Here is a 26,574-nt window from a genome sequence, read left to right as displayed (position 1 = left end):
TTTGTTAGCAAGGGTTCTGGTTAAATGAATAGTTATCTCACGCCACTGCAAGATATTAAAAAAACAAATCTGCGAAGTGCATAAAACTACTATATATGTACGGCTTTCTGTGAAGTGCAGCTGAATATTGTAATCCTCTAGTCGTTGTTTTATATTCTTTTTCTTACGTATTGTCCTTTTTTTCCTCAGGCAAATGTAATTTAATTGTTTTCCGTATGTGTTCTTGTTAAACGTTGTAAATGTTTTCTGCAATAAAAATTTTTTTCTAATTAAACGGGGGTTTGGAAAGAAAATGAATGGATTAGTTAAATTGGAGCAGGGCGCTAGAATATATAGATTTGGCTTCCTCTAGTGGATATAAAACTCCTCAGCAATTAAATGTGTATGATGCCAAATTACACATATTACGTAATTGTTTGTAACAAACCACAGCATACATAGATCTGACTTTACATATTTTGGTTTGTTAATTAATTTGTTTATTTGATTATTTTAAGTGCTTGTTTTAACTAGGTCCATTTCCGCTTTCAGGGAGTTGGAAGGAGTACTTCAGTGGAATGAGTGTGGGGCGCTACAGGTGTCTGGTATTGCAGCAGAGTAAATTGGATTTAAAAAATAATCGCACTGCTATGAAGTATTTTGATTTGATAACCAGTTAGTTTGTTTTAATATATATTAGGGCATGTTTTGACTGGGCCCATTTTTGCTTTCAGTGAGTCGGAAGGAGTGCTATATGTAATGATACGCAATATGCCTTGCTGTAGGTGATCTGAACATGTACATTTACACGGCTATGTACACTGTCTGTTCGGCTTTAACTCGGGCGATCAGTATTAATCGGGGGTTGGAAAGCTCTGAATTTCTAAACTGAATTGGCGCAGGGCATTGCAGTGAATATATATGGCTTTCTCTTGTGGACACAAAGCGCATTTGCAACAGAATAACTGGTTGTGTATGATGCAACTAAATTATATATATTCCGTTGAGTTTCTGTACCAAAATACAGTATACGCATATCTGTTTTAACATATTTAAGTTTTATTATCAATTAGTTAGTTTTAAAAATGTTGAAATGCTCATTTTAACAGGGATCATCATACTTTACATGTGTAGGGCGCTACAGGTGTCTCCCTCTGGCGGACAAAAAATGAAATTGCAGTAGAGAGAGTCGGATTTAAAATATAATCGCACTGCTATGGTGTTCTTTTTGAATGGTAGTAAAATGTATGTGAATATTTATGTTGTGCATAATTTACCATTAGACATCTATCAGTTTATTTGCCAGTCAGAATCTAATGTGTAATGATGCACAATATGCATTTCAGGTGGTAAGAACATGACTACGCGGCTATATATCTTCCTGGCATTAACTAGGGACATTAGTATTAATCGGGGGTTTGGAAAGCAAAGGAAAGAAATGGATTGGCTGAATTGCCGTTGTGTTCTACAATGAATAGATTTGGCTCGCTCTAGTGGATATAAAACGTCTTTGTAATAAAATTACGTTATTGTATCAAATCACAGTACACATAGATCTGACTTTACACATTTTGATTTGATGATCAGTTTGTTTATTTTATCATTTTTAAGGGCATGTTTTAATTGGGCCCATTTTTGCTTTCAGTGAGTCGGAAGGAGTGCTATGTGTAATGATACGCAATATGCCTTGCTGTAGGTGATCTGAACATTGTCGTTTACACGGCTATGTACACTATCTGTTCGGCTTTAACTAGGGCGATCAGTATTAATCGGGGGTTGGAAAGCTTTGAATTTCTGAATTGAATTGGCGCAGGGCATTGCAGTGAATAGATATGACTTCCTCTTGTGGACACAAAACGCATTTGAATAAGTGATTGTGTATGATCCAACTAAATTATATATATTCCGTTGAGTTTCTGTACCAAAATACAGTATACGCATATCTGTTTTAACATATTTAAGTTTTATTATCAATTAGTTAGTTTTAAAAATGTTGAAATGCTCGTTTTAACAGGGATCATCATACTTTACATGTTTCGGTTTGTTGATTAATTTGTTTATTTGATAATTTTACGTGCTTGTTTCAAATGAGCCCATTTTCGCTTTCCGTGAGTTGGAAGGAGTGCAGTAGTAGTAGTAGGGCGCTACAGGTGTCTCCCTCTGGCGGACAAAAAGTGGAATTGCAGTAGAGAAAGTCGGATTTAAAATATAATCGCACTGCTATAAAGTGTTTTTTTGTATGGTTGTCAAATGTATGTGAATATTTATGTTGAGCATAATTTACCATTGGAGATCTATCAGTTTATTTACCTGTCAGAATCTAATGTGTAATGATGCACAAATTGCATTTCAGGTGGTAAGAACATGACTACGCGGCTATATATCTTTCTGGCATTAACTAGTGACATTAGTATAAATCGGGGGTTTGGAAAGCATATATTACGTTCAGTTTCTGTACCAAAATACACTATACGTATATCTGACTTAACATACTTAAGTTTCATTGTCAAATAGTTCGTTTTAAAAATGTTGAAATGCTTGTTTTAACAGGAACCACCTTTTGAGCGCATCGGTAGAATGAGCATAGGTGCTACAGGTTTGTCACAGGGCAAGTGTGTAACACACTGAGGCACAAGGAAAGAGCGTGAAACACAGAACGAATATTACAATAGAGCAACTATTAGTACATGTTGTTGGAATTTTTTTGTTTTTCCGAAATGTGTGAAACTGCAACACCATGTAGTGACTTCCTGCTGTATCCTGTGCCCTGTAATTCACAATAATGAAGATGTTTAATGGCATAGTTGCTCCCAGAAGTTCTGAGCATATTGTACATCTGTCATGACGACAAGCCTTGTGTTAATGACCACCATTTGGGAAGGATTCTCTCTTGACATCTCTCATCTCCAGCAAATACTTAACAGGGTTATGTTATTTTTGTGGCTAACTGTTATGACTATATATGTTTAATTTGTTCTGATTCACCACTATGCCTTTCTTGTTTATCACACCATGAATGTGATTGTATGCCATTTTATGCATATGCCAAAGAGTCAAGCTCCACTGCATGCCTGGTTAAAAATTTAAAAAGAGCAACAACGTTTGATGCGTAGTTGAAAGATGTCATTGAAAATGGGCAACATAAAAAAAGAATTGCAGGTATTTAGGATAATCTCTTCAAGGGTATTCAAGTGTATTATTTTACTAGAATGCATTTTGGGCATTTATCGCACAACCATGAATGAGATCTACAGCATTTTCTGTGCATACCAAAAAGTGATATTTCCCGATTTATCTATTCAGTGCAGTGCACTGTCTAGTTAATAAGCAAAGTTTTGAGAATACCCGTTTAAGAAATAAAGGATATTTTCTGTTTTACTTGTTTATTAAAAACCAAAGGATTGAACTCTGAGACACAACTTAAAATAACCATAAGATGTTTGTTTTATAGTTGAACCACTTGTTTTGTACACAAAAAAAGATTAGAGAATATCTATATTTGTTAAGAATGCACACAATACTACATGTCTAATTTTGATGAGACAGACAACAGCAGTGGCACCAGAAAATGCTGTAAAAGATCACTTACTGGCATCCCTATAAAATACCATATTGTTCCATCCATGGTTTTGTGACAAATACCCAAAATGCATTTTAATTAATATACATTCAATTCTTCCGATTGGTTTATTTTGAATATCCACAATGCATTTTGTATATTCTCACACAACCATGGACGGAACAATATGATCTTTTTTAGGGATCCCAATAAGTAAACTTTCACAGTATGCTTGGTAAGTTTCATTTTGTGGGGCTACTGCTGTTTGGTGTCTAATATACAATAGAGACATCAATGGTTGCGTTAAACATACAAAGTTAATTGTGGATATTCAGAACAAACCAATAAGAAGAATATTATGCATAATACTTAAAATGCATTTTGGGTATTTGTCACATAACCATGGATGGAACAATATGGTCTTTTTTAGGGATCCAAATAAGTAATCTTTCACAGTATGCTTGGTAAGTTCCATTTTGTGGGGCCACTGCTGTTCAATGTGTAATCAAAAGTAGATAGGCTATATTTTGAGGATCCCTATTTTCAAAAAATAAGGATATTCTCTGTATTGCTTGTTTGTTTAAAACAAATGATTCAACTCTAAAACTGACATCTTAAGTTTATTTTAAGATGAGTGTTTTAGAATGAAGTCACTTGTTTTGATAAATAAGCAGGACAGAGAATATCCTTATTTTTTGAAAATAGGGATCCTCAAAATATAGCCTATCTACTTTCGATTACACATTGAACAGCAGTGGCCCCACAAAATGGAACTTACCAAGCATACTGTGAAAGATTACTTATTTGGATCCCTAAAAAAGACCATATTGTTCCATCCATGGTTATGTGACAAATACCCAAAATGCATTTTAAGTATTATGCATAATATTCTTCTTATTGGTTTGTTCTGAATATCCACAATTAACTTTGTATGTTTAACGCAACCATTGATGTCTCTATTGTTTATTAGACACCAAACAGCAGTAACCCCACAAAATGAAACTTACCAAGCATACTGTGAAAGATTACTTATTGGGATCCCTAAAAAAGACCATATTGTTCCATCCATGGTTATGTGACAAATACCCAAAATGCATTTTAACGAATATGCATAACATTTTTCCGATTGGTTTATTCTGAATACCCGCACTGCTTTTAATATATTCTCATACAATCATGGACGGAACAGAATGGTATTTTATAGGGATCCCAGTAAGTGAACTTGCACATCATTTTCTGGGGCCACTGCTGTTTGCTGTTTAAAGTAAATAGGCAATATTTAGAGTTTTTATGGATATATTTAATATGCATAGTTATTAAACTATAGATTTTATTCTAAAATACTAGTTTAAATATAAAGACATTTAATTTGGAATAAATAAAGGCTCATTTTTTTAAATGTTTGTACAACGTTGATCAACAAAATAAAAGAAGTTGGTGTTTTCTTCATCATAAAAATACACCAAAATAATTTAATCTGTTCTTTACATGACATTTGTTGCTCTTATTCCAAAATAAGACTCAACCAAACGTAATACTGATTCCGACTTGTTAGAGTGCCTATAAAATGCTATACAATATCATTCATGGTTGTGTGATAATATCCAAAAGGCATTATGGGTAGCAACTTAGCATGTATAATATTAGACCAGTTCTATCCACATTATAGCAAGCTCCCCATTGCTTTTCGAAAACACAAAAATAATAACAATTACATTATAATACGCCCTACAGACATTCTGAGTCATTATAACATAAATCCTTCTGCTACACCTTTTTACTGCGAGTTGCACTCACTACAAAACAGTTTATAATGCTTTTTACAAGTGAATCAAAAGTAATTCAATAGCCTATTAATTAACATGATATGGTGAAATGCATAGAAATGACTAAGAGAATCACATTCGTGGTTGGGTAATACACAAATGCATTATGAGTAATTTATTTGATTATGTATAAGACAATACTTGTATAGATCATCAGATGTTTCAAAATGAGCACCTATTACTTCTGTGCAGCAGTATTTCAGATCACACCAGGCTAACATCTCCGTATGCACGTAACTCCCATAGACATTTTTCCATTTCTCAATCCCCCCAACCTACACATTTGAATGCAGCACGCAGTTTGCATAAAGGGAGCTGGCTTGTGTTTGTAACGCAGTCTGAAGCATGAGACGAGTGTGTGCATCAGCTCACTAAAAAAAACAACACACCAAGCAGCTTTCTTTCCAAGGTTTTGTTTTTTTAATTATTATAATTTCCACATAAAACTAAAAGACAGGAGTTGATCAAACCAAAACAGTGTCCCGGGTGTCATTCCTCTTCCCCGCCACTGGAGGGCGAAAAAACCCATCTGCCAGACTCTCTCCAACACAAATGAACAGCAGCACAGAGCAGTGGACTGCGGTGGGTAGATAAATACAGAAAAGGGAGGAGTGCGTCGCAGACGAGCCTCTGGAACAGCCCCGCCCCTTCGTGGGGCTCCGCCCCCCCAGCGATGCTCCGCCCCCCCGCCACGCTCACTCAGTCAGGCCCAGCTTCTTCTTCAGGGACTCGGGCATCTCCGGGGGAGGGGGGCGGGGCAGGCGGAAGTACACCTTCACCGAGTCGTAGATGAACCACTGCAGGGCCGTCAGGGTGCCGATCATGATGATACGGGCGACCAGGCCCTTCCACACACCTGGGGAGAGAGGGAGAGGGAGAGAAAGTTAGAGAGAGGGTGGGGGAGACAGAGAGATGGGGGAACACAGAAAGAGGGAGAGAAAGTTAGAGAGAGGGTGGGGGGAGACAGAGAGAGGGAGAGAAAGTTAGAGAGAGGGTGGGGGGAGACAGAGAGACGGGGGAACACAGAAAGAGGGAGAGAAAGTTAGAGAGAGGGTGGGGGGAGACAGAGAGGCGGGGGGAGACAGAGAGAGGGAGAGAAAGTTAGAGAGAGGGTGGGGGAGACAGAGAGACGGGGGAAGACAGAAAGAGGGAGAGAAAGTTAGAGAGAGGGTGGGAGGAGACAGAGAGACGGGGGAAGACAGAAAGAGGGAGAGAAAGTTAGAGAGAGGGTGGGGGGGAGAGAGAGGGTGGGGGGAGACAGAGACGGGGGAACACAGAAAGAGGCAGTCATAAAAAGGGTGGAAGCTGAGAGAGAGAGGGAACGAGATCAATATTATGAGAATGTAATGAAATAAGAGGTGCTGAGAAGATGGTGTTCTCAGGGCCCGGGGCAGTGGGGCATTTGGGGCAAGGAGGGGGCATTTGGGGGACTAGTGGAACGTACCCATGGGTCCGAGCTTCTTGAGCACCTGGGCGGCGGTGCTGCCCTTCTCCTTGTTCAGCACAGAGACCACCGAGTCAGCAGGGTGGGACACGATGGCACAGAACACTCCAGCTGCAGGGAGAGACACACACACACACACACACACACACACAGTGTCAGTCAGGGCCGTGTGTGTGCACGCAGCACACAGCACACACACACACACACACACACACACACACACACACAGTGTCAGTCAGGGCCGTGTGTGTGCACGCAGCACACAGCACACTCTCACACACACACACACCCTCACACACACACACACACACACACACAGTGTCAGTCAGGGCCGTGTGTGTGCACGCAGCACACAGCACACTCTCACACACACACACACACACACTCACACACACACACACACACACACACACACACACACAGTGTCAGTCAGGGCCGTGTGTGTGCACGCAGCAGACTCTCACACACACACACACACACACACACACACACACACACACACACACACACACACACACACACACACACACACACACACACACACAGTGTCAGTCAGGGCCGTGTGTGTGCACGCAGCACACACACACTCACACGGGCGTGTCTCCCCCCCTCTCCCCGGACTCACCGATGTACCCGGCCACGAAGGTGACGACCAGCTGCTCTCCCTTGGAGCACTCGCTGCGCGGCTTGGGCACCACGTGCTTGTACAGCAGCTCCACCGTGCGCTCGAAGCAGGCGAACTTCATCATGGTGTACGGGATCTGCCTCATCCACAGCGGCACCACGCCTTTGTAGAAGCTGCAGGAGAGACCGGATCAGCCAAACTATGCCGCTTAACGGGGTTCTATGCTACCTACCGTTAGCACGCGTGATGCTAATGACAGCAGACCCACTCACCGCCTAGCGCTCGGGTAAAAGGCCCTGCTACACGCCTGAGTGTAAACCACAGACCGCAGAAAAATACGGACACATCACTGTGCCGTCACCCATTGAATCTCCATGGGCTTGGTGAAAAGCGCTTTGAAGCCTGGGAAGTGTAGTTTTGTGGCCGCCGCCATGTTGTACAAAGGCAGGAAGGGGACACTCACGCCCACAGCCCCTCCTCGGCGTACATCTTGGGGGCGCACTGGCGCAGGGTGTTGGCGTAGCCGGGCTGCGTCTGGATGCGCACTTTGCACGCCTCCATGGGGGCCAGGGCGATGTCCGCGAAGAACTCCGCGCTCGCCGACGCAGCCAGGTACAGAGACGTACGCCACAGGTAGGTGTTCTCCTGCAGAGAGAGAAAGGGGGGGGAGGGAGGGAGAGGGAGAGACAGAGAGAGAGAGGGAGGGAGAGACAGAGAGAGGGGGAGGGAGAGAGAGAGAGAGAGAGGGAGAGACAGAGAGAGGGAGGGAGGGAGAGACAGCATTGCTCATCTACCATCAATACATTTTGTCGGATGAAAACATAGTATTTTTTCCTGACAATAATGCCAGTTTGAATTCTTGCAAACGGAGAGAGAAGGGCGGACTGTAAGAAGAGAGGAAGACAGAGAGACGGATAAGGAGGGTGTAGCAGCACTTGCGGTCTCACCTCCCCCAGCATGTCGCTGTACATGATCTTGAAGACCTCGTAGAAGCCGAACTTGCAGAGGCCTTGCATGGAGTAGCCGAAGAAGGTGGGGGCCCACCCCTTAGCCAGGCCCCGCACCCCGTCCTCCTTCACCGTGATCGAGAAGCCCTTGAAAATGCTCTTGTACTTGGCTGCGTCCACCTGGAGGTCACCGAAAGAGCATTACATTACATCACATCACATCACACAAGACGGACCACCTGCGTGACACGAGCAGAAGCAGCAGATCTAGCCTACAGCCCTCCCAGACCGGTGAGCAGAGACGCAGCTGCCGGGAGATCCTGGGGGGCCGGGGGGGGACCCATACAGACCTGCAGGCGGCACTTGACCAGGTCCAGGGGCACCACAGCCGTGTGCGTGATGCCACAGCTCAGGATCCCTCCAAAGCCGCACAGCGCGTAGTATTTCATGGAGCCGAACTCGCAGCTCACATCTGCAGCGACAAACACGGACACAGCACCACATGCAGTTAGTGCCACACCATGCAGGGGTCCCATACTAACCATACCCCACCAACACCAAACCCACCGCACCACCCCACACTAACCCTAACCCCACCAACACCAAACCCACCGCACCATCCCACACTAACCCTACCCCACCAACACCAAACCCACCGCACCATCCCACACTAACCCTACCCCACCAACACCAAACCCACCGCACCATCCCACACTAACCCTACCCCACCAACACCAAACCCACCGCACCATCCCACACTAACCCTACCACACCCCACCAACACCAAACCCACCGCACCATCCCACACTAACCCTACCCCACCCCACCAACACCAAACCCACCGCACCACCCCACACTAACCCTACCCCACCCCACCAACACCAAACCCACCGCACCATCCCACACTAACCCTACCCCACCCCACCAACACCAAACCCACCGCACCATCCCACACTAACCCTACCCCACCCCACCAACACCAAACCCACCACACCATCCCACACTAACCCTACCCCACCCTATCAACACCAAACCCACCACTCCCTCCCACACTAACCCCACCCCACCCCACCCCACCAACACCAAACCCACCGCACCATCCCACACTAACCCTACCCCACCCTATCAACACCAAACCCACCACTCCCTCCCACACTAACCCTGCCCCACCCCACCAACACCAAACCCACCGCACCATCTCACACTAACCCTACCCCACCCTATCAACACCAAACCCACCGCACCATCCCACACTAACCCTACCCCACCCTATCAACACCAAACCCACCAAACCATCCCACACTAACCCTACCCCACCCCACCAACACCAAACCCACCACACTATCCCACACTAATCCTATATTCCACATCAACATATACTAATTCACTACTCCATATGAACATACACTAATCCTCTGTACCATACAAACACACGCTAATCGTCCATTCCATTTAAATACGCACTAGTTCATCAGCACTGCCTGGCCTGCAGCAGGGCAGCCATCCCTCCGCAAATGCAAATGAAGGCAACGATTTTCCCAAACTGGTCAGCTGCCACAGAACCCAGCATCCTGCCAGCAAGCCACCATTAAGGCCAAAGGCTACACAAACTCCACTGGGCTCTTATGACACCACATCCACAACACTAATAATGCACGACATGTACTTTTCAGTGGATTTTGTGGCAAAGACCCAAAATGGCTTTTTATTTTTACTGACCAGGACCACAATAGGCTGTAGGCTGGTTCCCTGTAGGCCCTTTCAAATGGAAGATATTATGACCGATCCATTCATTTAAGCACAGGGCTGTTCTACAGGCTGTTCTCCCAGCACTCTGAGCCCTGCTGACTATTCAATCAAAACCCATCGCTTTCTATGACTACTCTATCCCACGCAAGAAAATTAAGCCGCACACAGTAGCACTAGTTATCACACAGCAAACACAACCAGATACACATGCTTTCTGCGTTCACAAACTGCACAGTCCCAATGACATCACTGAAATAAGTCCGATGGGGATGGACACCAACCATTTTATTCTTCTAACATGTTTTTATAGTCTTATTTATGTCTTTTTTTTATTCCACTGTGAAGCACTCCGAGCCATTTCTGTCCAGGTATGACAGGTGCTGTAAATGTAATTTATTGTGACATTTAGGAAAAGAAGTTCCAGTTGGCGTGCTGTGAGAGTGCCTATGAACTCTGACCCAGTGTCACAAAAGCAACAGGAAATACTGGCTGTGCCCTCTCACACTTAAGCTGTCCTTGTGGTTAGCTGGAGAGGACGCCAGCATTTCCACAACAGGCACACAAAGTGAAAAGACCTTTTGTGTAGTTCCAACACAGCCTTGTGGTTGTTCTGATTTTCTGTCACAAAATCTATTTGTAAATAATTAGGGCCTACTATGTGGACTCCAGGACCAATCAAATATCTGGATGTTTTTTTTTTTTCTTTACAGGAACTTGCCCTTGAGAGAGAAATCTGACACCAGACAGCACAGGCATGCCAGCAAGGGACTACAGGTCAAAGAATGAGCGCTGTCCTTTTGTTAAGCACGTGCAGAAGGCAAGCACTGCCCAGAACACCTCAATATCTCTTTCTCCATCACACAAGCATACACACACTTCCCCCCCCAAAAGGCCACACACCTTAAATATTGAGCTGGCTGGGTCATTATGATGCGCTGCTGAAATCTCTTATCACCCACATTCTGGAGGCAGGTTAGCGCACAGCACACCGTTCCGCAGGAGAGCCGTTATTTGCTACGAAGTGAGCAGCTGAGATGTCGGGACATGCAGAACTTTCAGACCTGAATTCTGCATTTCACCAGATCCAGGGGCACGACGGCCGTGTGTGTGGTACCGCAGCTCAAAATCCCGCCAAACCCGCAAAGAATAAAGTACTTCTGAGAGCCGAACTCACAGCTGTCACCCTCTGTGGAGACACGGATCAGGAGCGTTCATAAACACGCGCTTTCACTTGGTTTGGGTCTGGATCGCGCACATGCAGTCGTCATCCGATTTGAACTCTGTCCAGTGAATCTAGCTGCAACTGTACCAAGACCTCCAACCTAGATTCCGAGGCACTCTCTGATCATATCCTGTTCGAATGACAGAACGGCGTGTTCACGATCGGGCTCTTACGCAACCTACTTGCAGACAGCAGTCTTGCATACAATTTTACACAGTTTGGCAGCAACCTGTGCCCTCAATAATCTCACACGTTACATATACCGACTTGAACATGGCAAATTACCCAAATATGAACAATTGTAGTCAACCGAATTAAAGTCATGCAAGAACGCGCTTGGTTTTGGTAATAAAGTATTTGGTTTAATACTAATAATACTGCCCTTACACAGGACATGTCCTTTGCCCATGTTGCAAAGACGAAGACCAATGAAATTCTTTCTTGTTGGCAGGTCAAACGCGTAACGAGGGGTCAAAGCTCTGCGATCAGCTGGGAACGCTATCTTCGTCCTTCAGTTTCAGAAGGTCGTCAGTTTCCGTAGTAATTTCTCACCGACGTCCACATAAAGTGTGTCCCTTCAGCTAGATCAAATAACAATCGCACATATTTAACTTGTTTTTCCGTTTTTCTCAAGGTTATCCTTTTGTGTCCTCCAGAGAACATAGAGCTAGCAAGTCAACATTGCGCTGGCTAGCTGGGCCTCGGGGGGCGGTAACCAGTCTCCTGTATATTACAAAGGCCTAATAATTTGCACAGAATCAACTATATCAATGGGTATAAATGAACAACAAATAAACATTGAGCTACCAGCTAAAGCAAGCACGCTAGCGCTGTAATGTTCCAGAAGTCTGAGATTCTGCACCAAAGATAATCCCGACAGCGGGGCCAGTTAACATTGCATACAATTAGGACACTAGCATTACTCGGCTTGTCATTGTAACCCGGTCGTCGTTTTCCTTGCCTATAATTGGGGGAAAAGACATTATGCACAAAGGATAAAATTCTGGTTTTCTTACCCTCAACTGCAGCGGCGGCCAACCTGCGATTGCTGGGTTCACTAGCTGCGGTCCTGCCTTTCGGCTCTTCGGTCTGCTGCAAGGTGAACAACGGGGCACTGAACGGGTTGGCCCGGGCCAACTGCGTCAGCGTGGTCGGGTACATTTTTCTGGGGAAAAGGCTGTGAGGAGATGAAACAGAAATGCATTTTATCAGAATATCTGCAAAATGAATCAATGCAAGTCAATCTGATTGACAATGTAAGGTTAGCAGCTAGCTAGCGTGCGCTATTTCCTGAAGTAGATCTGTTAATACGATGGCGTTAAAATACTCAGAAACATGCTCTTCACATTCCCTTGATTAAAGAATTAATGTATAATACAACATCTTCAACAAAAAAATGAACTAGCGATTTCACTCACTTCCTCAGTGTTATAAAATGGCGCCTTCCCTTGCTGCACGCCGGTGGTTTTGTCCTTTCCCAGTGTCAGAGTAACGCCCTTCGCTGCTCCGTCCAATCAAAATGCGTATGTGGGTGGAGCATCATCTTTTGTAGGCGGTGTCAGTCTACAATCTGCCCAGCCAGGGATTATACACTGTCGAATAGTGCAGGCAGAAGAACAGCTTCCAAAAGGTGCTGTTGTAGAAGTACTGCCTGCAGCAACCTTAAATTAACTAGTCAAAAATTATATAAGACAATAAAATGTAGACTACAGATAAAATATGTTACGCTGGGAGAGTCAGTGATCTGCAAAGTATGAAGGCTCGTTTACTATTGAAAAAGCCTTTTGATGCTTTATTGTTTTATGACAGATACACTAGAAAAAACAATACAGTTACAAAAAACTTTCACAGCCATTTAAATGGGAGAAATAGAGATCTGCCCTGTGGCAAAAATACCACAAATGTCCTAATAAAATGGTAACTGACCAGATTTTCAAGTAAAAAAATGTTTTTAGTTCACGTTGGTAATTTCCCCCCTTTATTACTGAAAACTTACTGATGCTCACTCCATGTTTTTCTTTGTTTCTAGAAAATGCTACAAAAACTATACATGTACCACTTACATGAGCAACAAGTTGAACATCTAAACCATGCATTTAAAATTGCATTTAAACCCATGATCGTATAGTTATGACACCAGAACTTAGGACTTTCATCAACTTCATTAAGACACCTGGCTGAACCTAACATATGCTTGATTAAAATGATCTTTAAAACCTCTGAAATAAAAGACCAACATCACAATTTCTTAAAATATCATTACATTAAATCTACACAAAAATACTGGACTACAGAAGGGTTGTGCTCTAAAAAGGAGGTGGACCGTAAGTGCTATAAGTAAACGGGTAATTAAAGTTCAGAGACTGTTGTTCATAGAGGCTGCATAAAGTGCCCCATTGTGACTGAGACTGCAGTGTGTGTGTGTGAGAGAGAGTGTGTGTGTGTGTGTGTGTGTGTGAGAGAGAGAAAGAGACAGAGTGTGTGTATGTATATGTCCCGTCAGATTTCTCAGACCAAGCCTCACTCACCTGCAAAGTGACCTTTTCTTTCCATTCCTTTCCACCCAAGTAGCACATTTTCAGAGCAGAAGCTCAAACCCAGTGAAACACACAGGTGCCCAGAGACACTACAACAACGCCAGAAAATGCTCACAGACACGACTGAAGAATAAAAGATAAACCCCTTTCACAGATGCAGTGATTCAGAATCCCAGCAGATGGTCACAGACACAATGATTAAAATCTCACAGTAAATGCTCACAGTTGATAGAGAGGTGCAATCAGCGACTGAACACCCCTGCCTCTTGGATCCAGACCTGACCTTTAGTGTAACAATGTCATTACTGCGTCCCTGTGTGCCAGACTGAGATATATTATATATCCAGCAGTAATACCGTCGTTCTGAGGACAAATATACAGGAAGAGTCTATGCTGAATTCAGTCCACGTTTTTTTTTTCTGGAAGCCGCTGTTTGGAGGGGGGTTTTTGAAGGGGGCAGTCTTATTGGAAGGAAAAGAGGGGAGAAATTATGCAGAAGCCCCAGCTTGTTGGGAGATGATGAAGGTGCTTAAATTCAATATTTTAAAATGGAAATTTAGGGGTCCAACGGGACAGTCCAAATTGGTCCAGAAAAGTATATAAGGAAAACGCCACAGAAAGGAACACCGGGGTAAAAATGTGTATTACCAGCAGTGAGGGTCTATTTCTAAATAGAGAGGAATGGAAGGAGGGATGCAGGGAGAGGCGATGGCAGGGGGGGGGTCAGGGTGGGGTCAGGGACTCAGGGACTGGCCGGAAGGGCTCAGCTCATTGGTTTCCATGGTCTGGTAGACGAAGATGAGGAATCCGGCAACTATGCTCAGCAACAGCAGCTGCAGCCACACGGGCAGGAAGCGCAGTTCACGCTTCCAGCCACCAGAGGGAGCCAAAGAGTAGGAGAGCTGGCTAGCCCCAGGCAGGGGAGCGTGGTTCTCGCTGTAGAAGACGCTGCTCTCCGCGAAATTTCTGCGCTGCAGGAGGGACTCGTTCAGCCAGAAATCGCTCTCTTTCAAGGGACGGCCTGCTGCCCCCCGGATGGGCCTCCTACAGGTGGCACTGAGAGAGAGAAAAAGAGAGAGAGGGAGGCGAAGAGACAGAGGAGGGGATGGAGAAAGGTGGGGCTGAGTTGGAGAGCTGTCAGTAGTTATGTTTGTGTAGTGAATGGTTGGGGTTGTATTAGAGAGCTATGGCTAGGGTCTTACCTTATGCCTGTTGGGGTGCTGGCCTCGTTGGGAAACAATTCCTTCAGAAGATCATCTCCGTTCATGCTGGGGGTTTCGTCACCCGCTGTTACCCTCTCCACTACCTGTACACACACACACACACACACACACACACACACACACATCACATGTTAAGTAAGGCAAATGGAGCTTGTGAAAAAAAGCTGTACACACACGCCAGCTCTCACAGACAGACTCTGTTTATCTAAACTTGTGACCTTCACCCAAGGTCACTTTCCTTGGCATGGATCACACTTGAACAAACAGTAGGCAGAAGGTGTCAGTAACAAGAACACAATATGGCTGCCAGTCCAGAGCCTTCCTACGCAGAGCTCAGTGTCCTTCTGCTCAGTCAGCTGCGGGTTTAATGCTCCATTGGACAGGGAAATCCCCACACTACAGCCTCAGGGCTAAACCGCAGCTCAGTGAGCTTCATTATGAAGCCGCTGAACACCACTACCAGTCCTAAGTAGACTGTTTCAATGCTACAAGATGCTTGAAGTGCGGTTTTATTCGCTTGCGTAGTTTAATGGATACCGTTGATGTATCTGTGAATTGTGATAAGAATAGTAAGTATTTGTACAGTATGTTAACTTCACAGGGTGGTTTTAGTATAAAACCCTCTGGGTATTCTCATCTCTCATGCACTTCATGTGTTTCTCAGCAGTCCAGTTATATTTTTTAATTCTTGTACAAATACACAACAAGCAAACAGCATGCACTATGTGTGCGTGTGTGCGCATACACATGTGTGTATATATGTGTGCATGAAACTCACCTGATTGTGGTCTTGGTGGTGACTGGTCTTTGATTGGACAGAGGTTTTCCCTCTACTTCCCCCAGGTCTGCTCACCACAGGAAGTGGCTCCGCTTCTGCCTCTGGTGCAGACTTCAGCCCAGGCACCACCCTCTCATCTGATAAACACACATATTCACCTGGAGCTCGAGGCAATACTGCTCTCAATAAACCAGCAAGATTTTGTTTTCTACAGCATATAATGTAACATAATTATGTGGCTTTTTGAATACAAGGTGTCCACATGGTACTGGTCTACCAGCTATGTAGCTATGGTTACAGAGCTCAGCGGCAGTGCAGTGGGTGTGGTTTTGGGTTACTGCCGGTCACTCAGTAAGTGGATGCACTGCCTGTGACCTCACCTTCTTCCTTGTCGCTGTACTGGTCAGAGTCAGTGTTCCCGTTCTGCCTACTGCTGGCCACAGCGTGGGCTTCGGGGGGGCCCTGCTCGAGCAGCTTCTGCAGCTTCTTCTCATATAGCTTGCGGGTGGAGGCTGGGGGGGGGGGGGGTGATGAAGGCAGTAACACAGGTTACAGGTGGAGGACAGAAGGAGCTGTGAGCAATGTACAGGTGTCATGTGGATGCTTATGTTCACAGGACATCAATATGTGTGGCCAGTATGAGAGTGTGTGTGTGCTTGTGTACGTGTGTGTGTGTGTGTGTGTGTGCATCCATGTGTTTGTGTGTGTGTATACCCATGTGTTCCAGTTTGTGTGTGTATGTTTGTGTGTGTGTGTACAAGTGTTCATCCATGTGTTTCAGTGTGTGTGTGTGTGTGCATCCATGTGTTTCAGTGTGTGTGTGTGTGTGTGTGTGTGCATCCATGTGTTTCAGTGTGTGTGTGTGTGTGTGTGTGTGTGCATGTCTCACCCACAACAGGTCCAGCGCTGACTCCGTATTTCTCCAGCTGCTCCTTCAGGCTCTGGTCTGGCAGGTCAGCGATACTCACGTCATCCGGTGGAGGCTTGTCAGTCTTCCTCGTGGCTTTCTGTGGAATATACAAACATATACATATATACGTACACAAACATACAAACGTGTGTGTGTGAAAGGGGAAAAGCTTTAAATTTTGATCACCTGAGGGACCTCCACCAGTTGCCATTGAAACATATAGCCTGGGATTTAAGCTCTGTCTGTTTTATTGGTGAAATTTAAACAAAATGGACAACCCTTTCTTCAACAGCACTGTTAATACGACAGGGAGGGAGGAGGGGGTCAGGGGCAGTCCACACATTCCTCTCCCTATGAAAGCATTTCCTCAATAAAGTGAGCTCAAAAGCAAAAACAGCAGCGTAGGGAGCAGAAGCCCGCCCCCCAAAAAAAACAGCCTCAAACTCTCTCCCAGAATCCTACCACGCCCCTCTCCAGCACAGATGTTTTCACTTACAGTTTTCACAGTGGAGTTGCATGCATGGCTGAGAGTGAATTTTTTCATATACACAGGCTGATAAATTAGGCCCCAAGTCTTATTCCCTACCCGTTCGTTGCAGTCACCTTGTGGTAATACCACAAATGCAGTCACTAGATCAACTCACAAGTGACTAATATCCTAGAGTTATTGTTTCAGATTTATATAGTGGAGGAGTTACCACAAAATTACTTACAAATAGCAAAGCTGGACATTTATTACATTACACAAGAACTGCGAACTACGATTGCATTTTTTTTTTACAGCACTTGGACAATTAAGGGATAGCACATCGCACTCGCTCGATCGGTGCCCGAGCATAACCATCTGTAAATATACGGATCATCCCGACACAAGCTGTCGCAGGCAGGGAAACGAGCACTAATTTCCCACCGACCAGGGATGCTGTTATTCAACAAAGATATAAAGCATAAGCCGCAAATTGGCAGCTGTCAAGCTGTCAAGTCTCAGAACGCCGATGTGTGGTCTCACAAGCATGCATGTGGGACGCTCAGTGTCACCCTCCTAGAACTGCAACTCCGTTCATTCATAAATGTCGCACTACTGCGCTATCATAACGGAATATCCTTAAGATAATGGGTAGTTATGGTTGCCATGCGCAGCACCGAGTTAATCTGTGTAATCCTGGCTAAATAGTTCGAGAGCTAGCTACTTAATGCTAGCTACTAGCTATTGACCCGTGCGGAACTGCTGTCAACACAAATGGTGTTGCATAACACGTACAAGGGCAGAGATTCAAAATTTGACAGCTGCCAAACTTTCATTCCGAGCAAGTAAAATCAAATCAAACCCGGTGCAATTCTAAGATAACTCCTTAGCCCTTTACAGTGCAAAAATAAGATAGCTGCACTTATGTACTTGAGGTTAACTAACAGTCCATAAACTAACTGATTGCATGTGACAGAATATAACACGCACCTTTCCCGATCGACTTGAGTTCGTAACCACGGCCGGAGGCAGGTCTTCATCGCTGGAAAACGTGTCCGTCGCCTGGGATATTTCCTTATTCTGGAGCGTTAAGGTTTTCAGGTACAGTTGCACATAAACGTCTTTCCTTTGATCGCCGCTGGGCAGTGCCACATTGTTTGCCAGCAACTCACTCTTCAGCTTTTCCTTCGTAAGAACCGACGGGTCTTCCAGAAATTCAGACATGTCTGCTGCTTTGGAGAATTATTAGATTTTCTATTGGTGTGCAGCCGCACTTAAGCACTGCTATCTAACGGGCGCTTCTTGTTTGAATCAAACAGCGAAACAAACAAAGAAAAAAAGAAACAGTTTATCAAGCCGTTGGGATCACCGTAAAGCTACACCAGCCTCAAGTAATTGTTTGAAGCTGGTTAAGTTATTTCTTTGACTTCAGGAAAAACCCATATAGAAGGTCCACCGTGACCACGGTACGCTACTCAGAACCACACTCGTGGGGAAACCACTTCCGGTGGCCACCAGGCGTGAACACAACAAAGGATTTTTTTTCTAAATTAAAAATATTAAAATACTAAACGTGCCTGGTTCATTTTTATGTATGCTTAGTTAAAGTTACGGATCCACAGTAAATATTTTCGTTTTCGACTGCACCTGTTAAGACCATTGGTAATTATGTCGCTACTTATATGCTACCATCTAGCGGCCAAAGGTTAAAGTTCACATTGAACATTTATTTGACAGTTTTGGTCAATATGCTTTACGGCTACCATTCATTTAATTAAAATAATTAAAATAAACATTTTATAAAAGACTATAAAACGTTTTGGATCAATATTAGAATATTTGTTATTTCTAAACTATTTTAAATTGATTAATGTATTTGGAAAATACTGACAGAAAACATCCTTTTAAAAACTTGTACATAGTAAAATGTAGGTTAAAAACTGAACTGCTACATACATGACTACAATAGTGAGTAAGTATTCAAAAAGAACAAACGTTTCCATGTGGTATGGGTTTTCAGAATAAGAGCCTTTATTTGGTATTTATGTGGGACAAAAACCCACACTCTGAATTAATTTTCAGAACATAAACCCAAAGCGTTTTCATTAGTTTAACACCAGAACTCTGCGGGACATTTGCACCTTTTTCAAAAACTTACGACACGAAATAAAAAAGGATCCCATCATGGACATCAACTGCATTTCAAACAGCCACAGATCAGGGTCAGTTACACCATCCAGAGTTAAATTCACACATAAAGGCCCAAAAGCCACAAGTGCAGCGACAGTTAATGCCATATTTAATCCAAGCACCGATTAACGTACACGTGAAGCAGCTGTGACATACAGAACAAGGCACTCCTACTTAACCACAGATTAATAAAGATATTCATTTTCCCGGGCGAGACACGGCCGTGTGCCCAAGCAGAAACGATGGCACTCGACAGGTCTGCATCTTTGAGACGTGATATGCTTCAAATCAAACAGGTAAACTGTGCATCTCTTCATGTATAAATAAATTAAAATATTTCAACCTGCCTTTTTGAAGGTGACAGCTAGCAACAGACAAACAGTTCCAATTCAATGTCTCATGTAACACCCTGAAGTGTCGCTCAGGACCGCCAAGTTCAGACACAGTTCAGCTTAGACTGATGCAGGAACAGACTCACACACATTTTGCTCTCAAAATCAGAAGAATGCTTGGCAAATTAACAAAAAAAAACAACATCCACCTGAGTGTTAAAGTTTGCAAGGCCTACACATACAACGAGAAATACTGTTTTAACAAACCTTAAAAAAAAAAAAAAAAAACATGGAATGAAAACTAATTTCAATGTTTGCATTTCTTCTCTTCACTCAAAACAGCCCCCCTGGTGCCTCTTCCCTCTGTGAAACAGCCCCAGGGGGGAAATGATGCAGCTAAGCTCCTCCCCTTTCCCCACACACTACATGGCAATCCAAGATGTAATTTGGAGATGCAAACGGCTCATGGCGTTCCCTACAACATGATTCTGGGCGATTTGCCAGCACGGAATTGCCCAAGACTGTGTTTGCCAATCCCCTCACGCACAGCGAGACAGGACAGCACGGCACCCACACGAGTGAGATTCCACCCCATTTTTAGTGAGGAAAAAAAGTAAAAAACAAAAAAAAGCTAAACAAAAATAAATAAATAAACAGTGGGCAGCAAGACCTGGGTTGGTGGCAGGCGAAACTCCCTGAGTGATGGGGGCGGAGCTGCCTGCAGATGAGCAAAGCTGATTGGTTGAGGGCAGCGCTGCCTGTGGAGGGGCAAATCTGATTGGTTGAGGGCAGGGGGGCGGGCCTACTTAGCCTCACTCTCAGGCTTCATGCTGAAGGGCTCCAGCCTCTCGCTCTCAGGCAGCAGGTTGTTGAGTCTGTCCATCAGAGGCACGGTCTGGTCGATGCCCATCTGGATGCGCCGCAGGATCATGGACATCTCGTTCACCTTCTGGATCTGCTCGGCGTACTTGGCGAAGCGCTTCTGCCTCTCCTGCATGATGCTGAACAGCGTCTCCACCGACAGGTCCATCTGTGCCCAAAGAGAGAAACCCCCATCGCTAAAGTCAAGGCTAGCACAAAATTCAAATATACTTTTTTTGCAGGTGTGCACTAAAAACAAAAGCGTTTTGTAATGAAAAAAGAGACACCAGCACATTTCAAGTAACCAGCTGAAAGTATCCCATTCATTTGTCTGGGCTTCTCTGACCAAGTGTACCATCAATGAATAGCCAGCTGCAGGATCTAGCTGAAGAAGAGTCCAGTCATAAGCGCGGTCCGTCTCTTATCCCACCCCCCCACCTCTTTGATCCTCTTAACCAGGGCGTTCTGGTCGAAGGCCACGGCCTCGGCACACTGGTGCAGGTGGTCCTGGTACCGCAGGCAGAGCTGCAGCACCTGCACAGAGTCCAGCTTCTCCAGGCGACCGCTGCTAGGAGATGTCTGTCCGCTCAGAACACCTGCCACACAACACAACACACCTGGGTTCACTTCTCCCAAACACAACCGGGTTCATTTCTCCCAGGGGACACGTCAGCTACAGTAAGGCCGACATTAAACAGTCTCATGCGCTTGCTTGCATACAAACACAGGCTATTACATAAATATGATGTCATATCTGTATCAACACACACGCAAAATATTAATATGAAAATGTGCCCACATATGCATGTGGGTTAGATCTCATCAGTAAATCAGAGACAGGTACAAGCACGCATGCGCACCCTAGTCAGACTGAGGTCAGTCTCTCTCACACACACACGAAGAGGCGACCGGGTCATATTGCGCGTAAACATGGATGGACAGTATAAGGGGGCAAACGTCTGGGTTTGGCTGCCAGGTAGTTGGTCAGGCTGGAAGGGCACAAATGTTAATCACGCTAATCACTTCCCCCCCTTCCAGGGCACCTTTCAATAGCGGCTGGAAGGTCGGTATCTCCTGAAGCTTGATGACATCGGGGTCGTTGTGAATGTTTCGCAAGGACTGCGTTCCTGGAGCCACCACAACAATGTCGTCCATTTTGGCTTTCTGTTTCGCTGGGGAGGGCACCACTGCAACAGTCAGAGAATTTAATTTAGTTTAGTGTAGCTAAATTTCATGCAATGTTGCTCAAATTTAAGCGTGCAAATAAAGAACCTTCTTGATCTATTCAAATGCAGTGGCGTCCTTACTCATAAACGAATGACGTTAAATGATTTCAAATGGGAAGTGATGAAGTTGACTTCACATCCAACACAGTTTACCATCACCTAGAAAATCAAATCGCAACATGCAATCAAGAATAAAAGAACTTGGACCTGCAGTGCTGTAATCGGAATGCTTATGCTCCGAATCACCACTTTGCTCCGCTCCCATCGTGAATATTTAACGTTAACGACTCAAAATCCCGATTCCAAGTCAAGCCTCCACCTGCAACACACAATGCAGACATCAAAAAGGATAAAGACCCAACATTGACGAAAGTAACAAAACCTTCCATCGGTGATCTTTGCGATTCCAAAGCAGTTGGTTAGGTAACGGTGTCACCTCAATAAACAAAGTCTACCACTGCTAACCTAATGTCTGGACAATTAATGCAAGCGTGCTTTCGGTTATTAGCAGGCTTGCTAATTTATCAACAACCGGCTGTGTTATGTAGCTAGCAAACTGCTTACAGCAATATATTGTTTGCTATCTAACTAGGAGTCACAGACAGAGTGCATATATATGCTTGAAGAATAACTGTTTTCGGTTGACAGTGATATATGCACCAAAAACCAATATAACAAAAGTATTCCGAAATTAAACTGGACTAGCTAATTGCTAGCGATTTAGCCATCCAGACGTAATATGGCAGATATGACATGTAAAGCCCATACCGTATTTTGAAACGTCCTCTTTGTTTAATCGTTTAAATCTGTTTCTTGTTCAGTTCTAAAAAAAAATGAAGTGTAAAGTATTGCCTTTACCAAAACATCCTCCATGCCAAAAGATGTCAGCTGGATTATTTACTTCCGGGTCGGATTAAAATGTAACGTAAACAATGTAAATGAATCAACGTGATTACAAAACAATCACTGTTTAGGCATGTTAGAAAATGTGTAAAGTGTGTGAATCCGCTTTAATAATTCACAGCCATTAATTTTTTTTTTTTATAAAAACGCGTATGTTAGCTAGCTTAGCCACCAAATGTAAGATAAATAAAATGGCCGAAAAAAATCAATGTGCCATTTAGTCACCACACAATATATTTTCCGATGACCCAAAACTCCACGTACCCAAAAAGCCTTCAACTAACAAGGATATCCTATTTTTTAAAGCAGCGAACCTTAAATTGCACACAAGTTAAACCCAACAGAAGCAAGCCAAAATCCATGCAATTATACCGAATTTATCCACCAGGTAGCGCACAAAGAACATACATGCAATGCATTCTTCTGTGACTGCCGTGTTCGGAGATGGACCATTTCACAATACAGCCATAGATTCTACAAATATAAAAAATGCATTATTGCCAGGCAAACGCAGATAGATGACTGGGATCGCATTTTTCACTGAGCCTGCTCGTCTGGCATTTAACGGAGCTATTGAGTCAGCATGGACCAAAATCCCTAAGGAATGTTTCCAGTATCTTGTTTAATCCATACAGAAAAGGATTCAGGCTGTTCTGAGGAAAAACCGGGTCCTGTCTGGTACTGGACAGGTGTACCTATTGGCCGGTCAGTGTATTTCCCTTATATTTGTAACCAAAGTGTTTATTTTTGACATTCACATTAAAGCAGTTCTTATGTCGTAAGGGGGTGTGGGTTACTGTGTGAAGGATTGTGATATATTTTTAGCATCATAGGGCTGTGTTATTAAAATGCCATGTCCCAGCTTGTAGGCATCGGGTAAGGATTGATCTCACAGACATGACTACTCCGTGAAGCCTCTATAACCAAGCAAAACAAATAAAATAAAAATCATGCTTACGATCAAAGTAAATACGACCCAGACAACGCTTAAAATTTCACTCATTTTTATTATAAAAATCAACATTTCATTTGTTACAACAGCTTATAATAGTTATTGAATGGGCTGTACAGGTCTGTTTTATACACCGTTTTACATGTCAAGCAATCCATTTACAAAAAGTAGCATTAGTGGGGAAAAATGGACATGACTAACCAAATGTTGGTCATCTTGAATACATCCTTGCAAAGCACCATGATATCAAAATGGATGAAAAAAAAAAAAAACCCTACAGTTTACAAGACCATTTTTCCATCTCCCACCCACCCCCCCCCCATCTTAGTTCTCCAAGACTATGGAGCCAAAAGTGCTTTTACTAACTACCCATAGCAATCCCATCCATTACCACCAGTCATCTTTCCTACCAGTTCCATCACAAGGTGAACGCTCACTAAAAACATTTTATTTGCATTTTCGCAGTCTATTCTATCGGTTTGCCTCACAAAAGCAATGTTTAATGCAAAACATTACATATCACAACTGGCAAAACCAATACCATGAGTTGAAAAAAGAGCATTCCTTTACTTCTAACTTTTTGAAAGAACAATGCCAACTATGAGTGATAGATCATTTGTGTAACAGTATGTTTGTCTAATTTCCCATGCTGTTGCAGCCAATGAAACTCCAGTTCCTTTGGTTTCCTGTTATAAACTTCCTTTGCACCACTTTTCTCATTACGGCTACACTACAGCTAATCTAAGCATCCCATGCCAGTCTCCTGTCTATCCAAATAGTTTCAAATGTTAGAAATTGGCACTTGTGTAAAATGCCAAGATGAACACACACACACACTTGCACACACGCACACAACCACACAAACACGCACCATGCACACACACACACACACACAATCTGCAACATAGCAAGGAAATCTGCTGAAAAAAGTAGTTTTGGATAATGATTTTTTTTTCCCAACTGTGTAACGTTTGTTATACCGATAACTAGCAAAAAAGTACCATAAAGTGCAATCAAGAATGAGAACATCAGCTAAAAATGCTGGTTTAGCCCACAGGCAGCGGTACATTAAAGACCAGTGAGATAGTGGAGCCCCCTGCAGCCCGTTACAGGGAGTGCGCTCACTTAAAGGGACTCACATGTACGGAGGACGCAGTCAGACGGCAGTGGATTCTGTTCAACTGTGCTGGTGAAGACCCCACACGATTGGCTAATGATTGTTCGCACACTTCTTTGTTCACTGAGGGCCAGCGGCAACGCACGTTTCACAGCACATCCAATGGGAAGGCCGCAAAAACACAGCAGCCATCCCACAGGACAGCAGGAAGGGAGAGAGGGGCGGGAGGGGGTGTCCCGTCCCGAACACGAGTCCCGTAGCGTAGCCATCGTCAGCTGCCAGCCACTACAGTGATTTCAACCTGATCTGCTGCGGAGAGCAAAGTGGTTTGATTGGCAGTCAGGTCAGTGATTGACAGCAGAAGGCAACCGCACCCATAAGGGGGATCAGGAAGCCATCAGCTGTAATATTCTAAAATGGCCTCCGAAAAAAAACTGGGGGGTTGGAAGGGGTGGTTAAGGCTGAACGATTTTACATCAACACACACCGTGCCAAGGAGATGCTACTGAATTGCAATAATCTGACGCTGAGGTATGTTCTTATGAGTGGAAAAAGAGGGGGGAAAAACAATACAAAGGTAAGACCTGTTAAAGCAGAGGACTGCAGGTAAAGAGTCTGTCCTGATGTTGCGGGTGTGTAATCAGGTGAGATTCCTACTCTGACTGCAGGGAGAGGTGAATGTAGTTCTATTTGAGAGAGCAGTTATTCCAGGACAGGTAAATAACTACATGCAGCAGCAAGCGCTGGAAGTGTAGCTGTCCAGACAGGTGAAATGTTTGAGAAAGGTACAGTTCATCTGCCAGGACATCGTACACAGTCACAGTAAACTATTAAAATATATCAGTATTGGTGTGGAACACCCCCTGTCCTGGCGAAACGTGTATATGTGTGTGTTTGGACAGTGTGTGCAATAACCACCCAACTGCTTTTAGGAGCAATTCAGGTGCTGATATGATGTCCGAGAGTTTAAATTAGATTCTGAAAATGGAATTTTGCATGATGTCAAAGTGACTTTACAAAACTACCAGTCACCAGAAAACAACTCAACTGACCGCAGAGATACTGCCCTTGTTATATCTCTAGTCTTCACTGTTAAAGTGGCCAACCTGAACTCGTATTTTTGTCTGGAAAGGACAGCTTAAAAAAAGAGTGCAGAGCAGGACTGGAGAAATGCAAAAAAAAAAAAAAAAAAAAATGAAACAGACACTGACAGTGACTGAGAGAGATTATTAGTGACCTTTGCACTTCAAATCGAACAAATTATTATTTGGCACTGAAGTGTAGAGAAAATAACTGCACACACAAACGGTGTATAAAAATATTTCTCAATCAAGGAAATGTTAAGGGTGGTTACTGTGTCGAGGCAGAAAATAAAACAAGGATACCTGGATATCTATTTTTTTTCTCCCAAATTGTCGGTCTTAAGATTGTCTCCATACTTTCAGACAAACGTGATAGAAAAATAGCACAAGGCATATACTGTAAGAACGTACATGGAAAAAGTACTGCAAGGACATAACTGTTAGATTTTACAGTAAACTAATACAAGATTTCATTATAGCTTATAAATATGATATCTACACAATACATGGTACAAAAATATTGAAAATATTTTGCGGGCACTGGATTTAAAAATTTGATTAAAAACAGTTTTAAAAGGGGTCAGGCACGATAGCTTGTCCTTGGTTGAACGAAGTCTTCTGCCCCCCTAACGGGGGACGTAGCTAC

The 26,574-nt window shown here is 43.7% G+C and overlaps 4 protein-coding genes across 7 annotated transcripts in view; all 4 read right to left on the bottom strand.

Moving 5' to 3' along the window:
* Positions 1-5,761: 5,761 nt before the first annotated feature.
* On the bottom strand, positions 5,762-12,875 carry LOC118219381 (phosphate carrier protein, mitochondrial-like). Of its 2 annotated transcripts, none has more exons than XM_035402519.1 (8): positions 12,770-12,875; positions 12,368-12,528; positions 11,191-11,315; positions 8,381-8,560; positions 7,897-8,078; positions 7,434-7,606; positions 6,809-6,919; positions 5,762-6,220 (listed from the first exon to the last, which is right to left on the bottom strand). In XM_035402519.1, the coding sequence occupies exons 2-8, from the start codon at positions 12,510-12,512 to the stop codon at positions 6,060-6,062; spliced, it is 1,077 nt and encodes a 358-aa protein (XP_035258410.1). In that variant the 5' UTR covers positions 12,513-12,528; positions 12,770-12,875; the 3' UTR covers positions 5,762-6,059. The 2 variants fall into 2 exon arrangements, with proteins under 2 accessions (XP_035258410.1, XP_035258413.1); XM_035402522.1 differs by lacking the exon at positions 11,191-11,315 and adding an exon at positions 8,731-8,852 and having other exon boundaries at positions 12,770-12,874.
* A 240-nt stretch (positions 12,876-13,115) lies between these two features.
* On the bottom strand, positions 13,116-18,790 carry LOC118218670 (lamina-associated polypeptide 2, isoforms beta/delta/epsilon/gamma-like). 2 transcript variants are annotated; one of them, XM_035401250.1, is made up of 6 exons: positions 18,256-18,790; positions 16,779-16,896; positions 16,270-16,401; positions 15,890-16,026; positions 15,091-15,194; positions 13,116-14,944 (listed from the first exon to the last, which is right to left on the bottom strand). In XM_035401250.1, the coding sequence occupies exons 1-6, from the start codon at positions 18,487-18,489 to the stop codon at positions 14,623-14,625; spliced, it is 1,047 nt and encodes a 348-aa protein (XP_035257141.1). In that variant the 5' UTR covers positions 18,490-18,790; the 3' UTR covers positions 13,116-14,622. The 2 variants fall into 2 exon arrangements, with proteins under 2 accessions (XP_035257141.1, XP_035257142.1); XM_035401251.1 differs by lacking the exon at positions 18,256-18,790 and adding an exon at positions 16,986-17,291.
* Positions 18,791-19,272: 482 nt separating this feature from the next.
* Positions 19,273-23,137, bottom strand: borcs5 (BLOC-1 related complex subunit 5). Of its 2 annotated transcripts, none has more exons than XM_035402534.1 (5): positions 22,733-23,137; positions 22,082-22,193; positions 21,692-21,835; positions 21,087-21,244; positions 19,273-20,817 (listed from the first exon to the last, which is right to left on the bottom strand). In XM_035402534.1, exons 2-5 carry the CDS (start codon positions 22,137-22,139, stop codon positions 20,590-20,592), a joined length of 588 nt encoding a protein of 195 aa, XP_035258425.1. In that variant the 5' UTR covers positions 22,140-22,193; positions 22,733-23,137; the 3' UTR covers positions 19,273-20,589. The 2 variants fall into 2 exon arrangements, with proteins under 2 accessions (XP_035258425.1, XP_035258424.1); XM_035402533.1 differs by having other exon boundaries at positions 22,643-23,135.
* A 627-nt stretch (positions 23,138-23,764) lies between these two features.
* The window catches only part of lrp6 (low density lipoprotein receptor-related protein 6), a 48,027-nt gene continuing 45,217 nt past the window's right edge, over positions 23,765-26,574 (bottom strand). Inside the window, exon 23 of the mRNA XM_035401882.1 lies at positions 23,765-26,574. This exon is cut by the window's right edge and continues 1,676 nt beyond it. The gene's annotated coding sequence lies outside the window, so the exon portion shown is untranslated.

This window comes from Anguilla anguilla, chromosome 19 (genome assembly GCF_013347855.1).
Source record: "Anguilla anguilla isolate fAngAng1 chromosome 19, fAngAng1.pri, whole genome shotgun sequence".
NCBI lineage: Eukaryota > Metazoa > Chordata > Actinopteri > Anguilliformes > Anguillidae > Anguilla > Anguilla anguilla.
The sequence above is the reverse complement of the archived record's forward strand: the minus strand, read 5'-3'. Positions and strand labels throughout refer to the sequence as shown.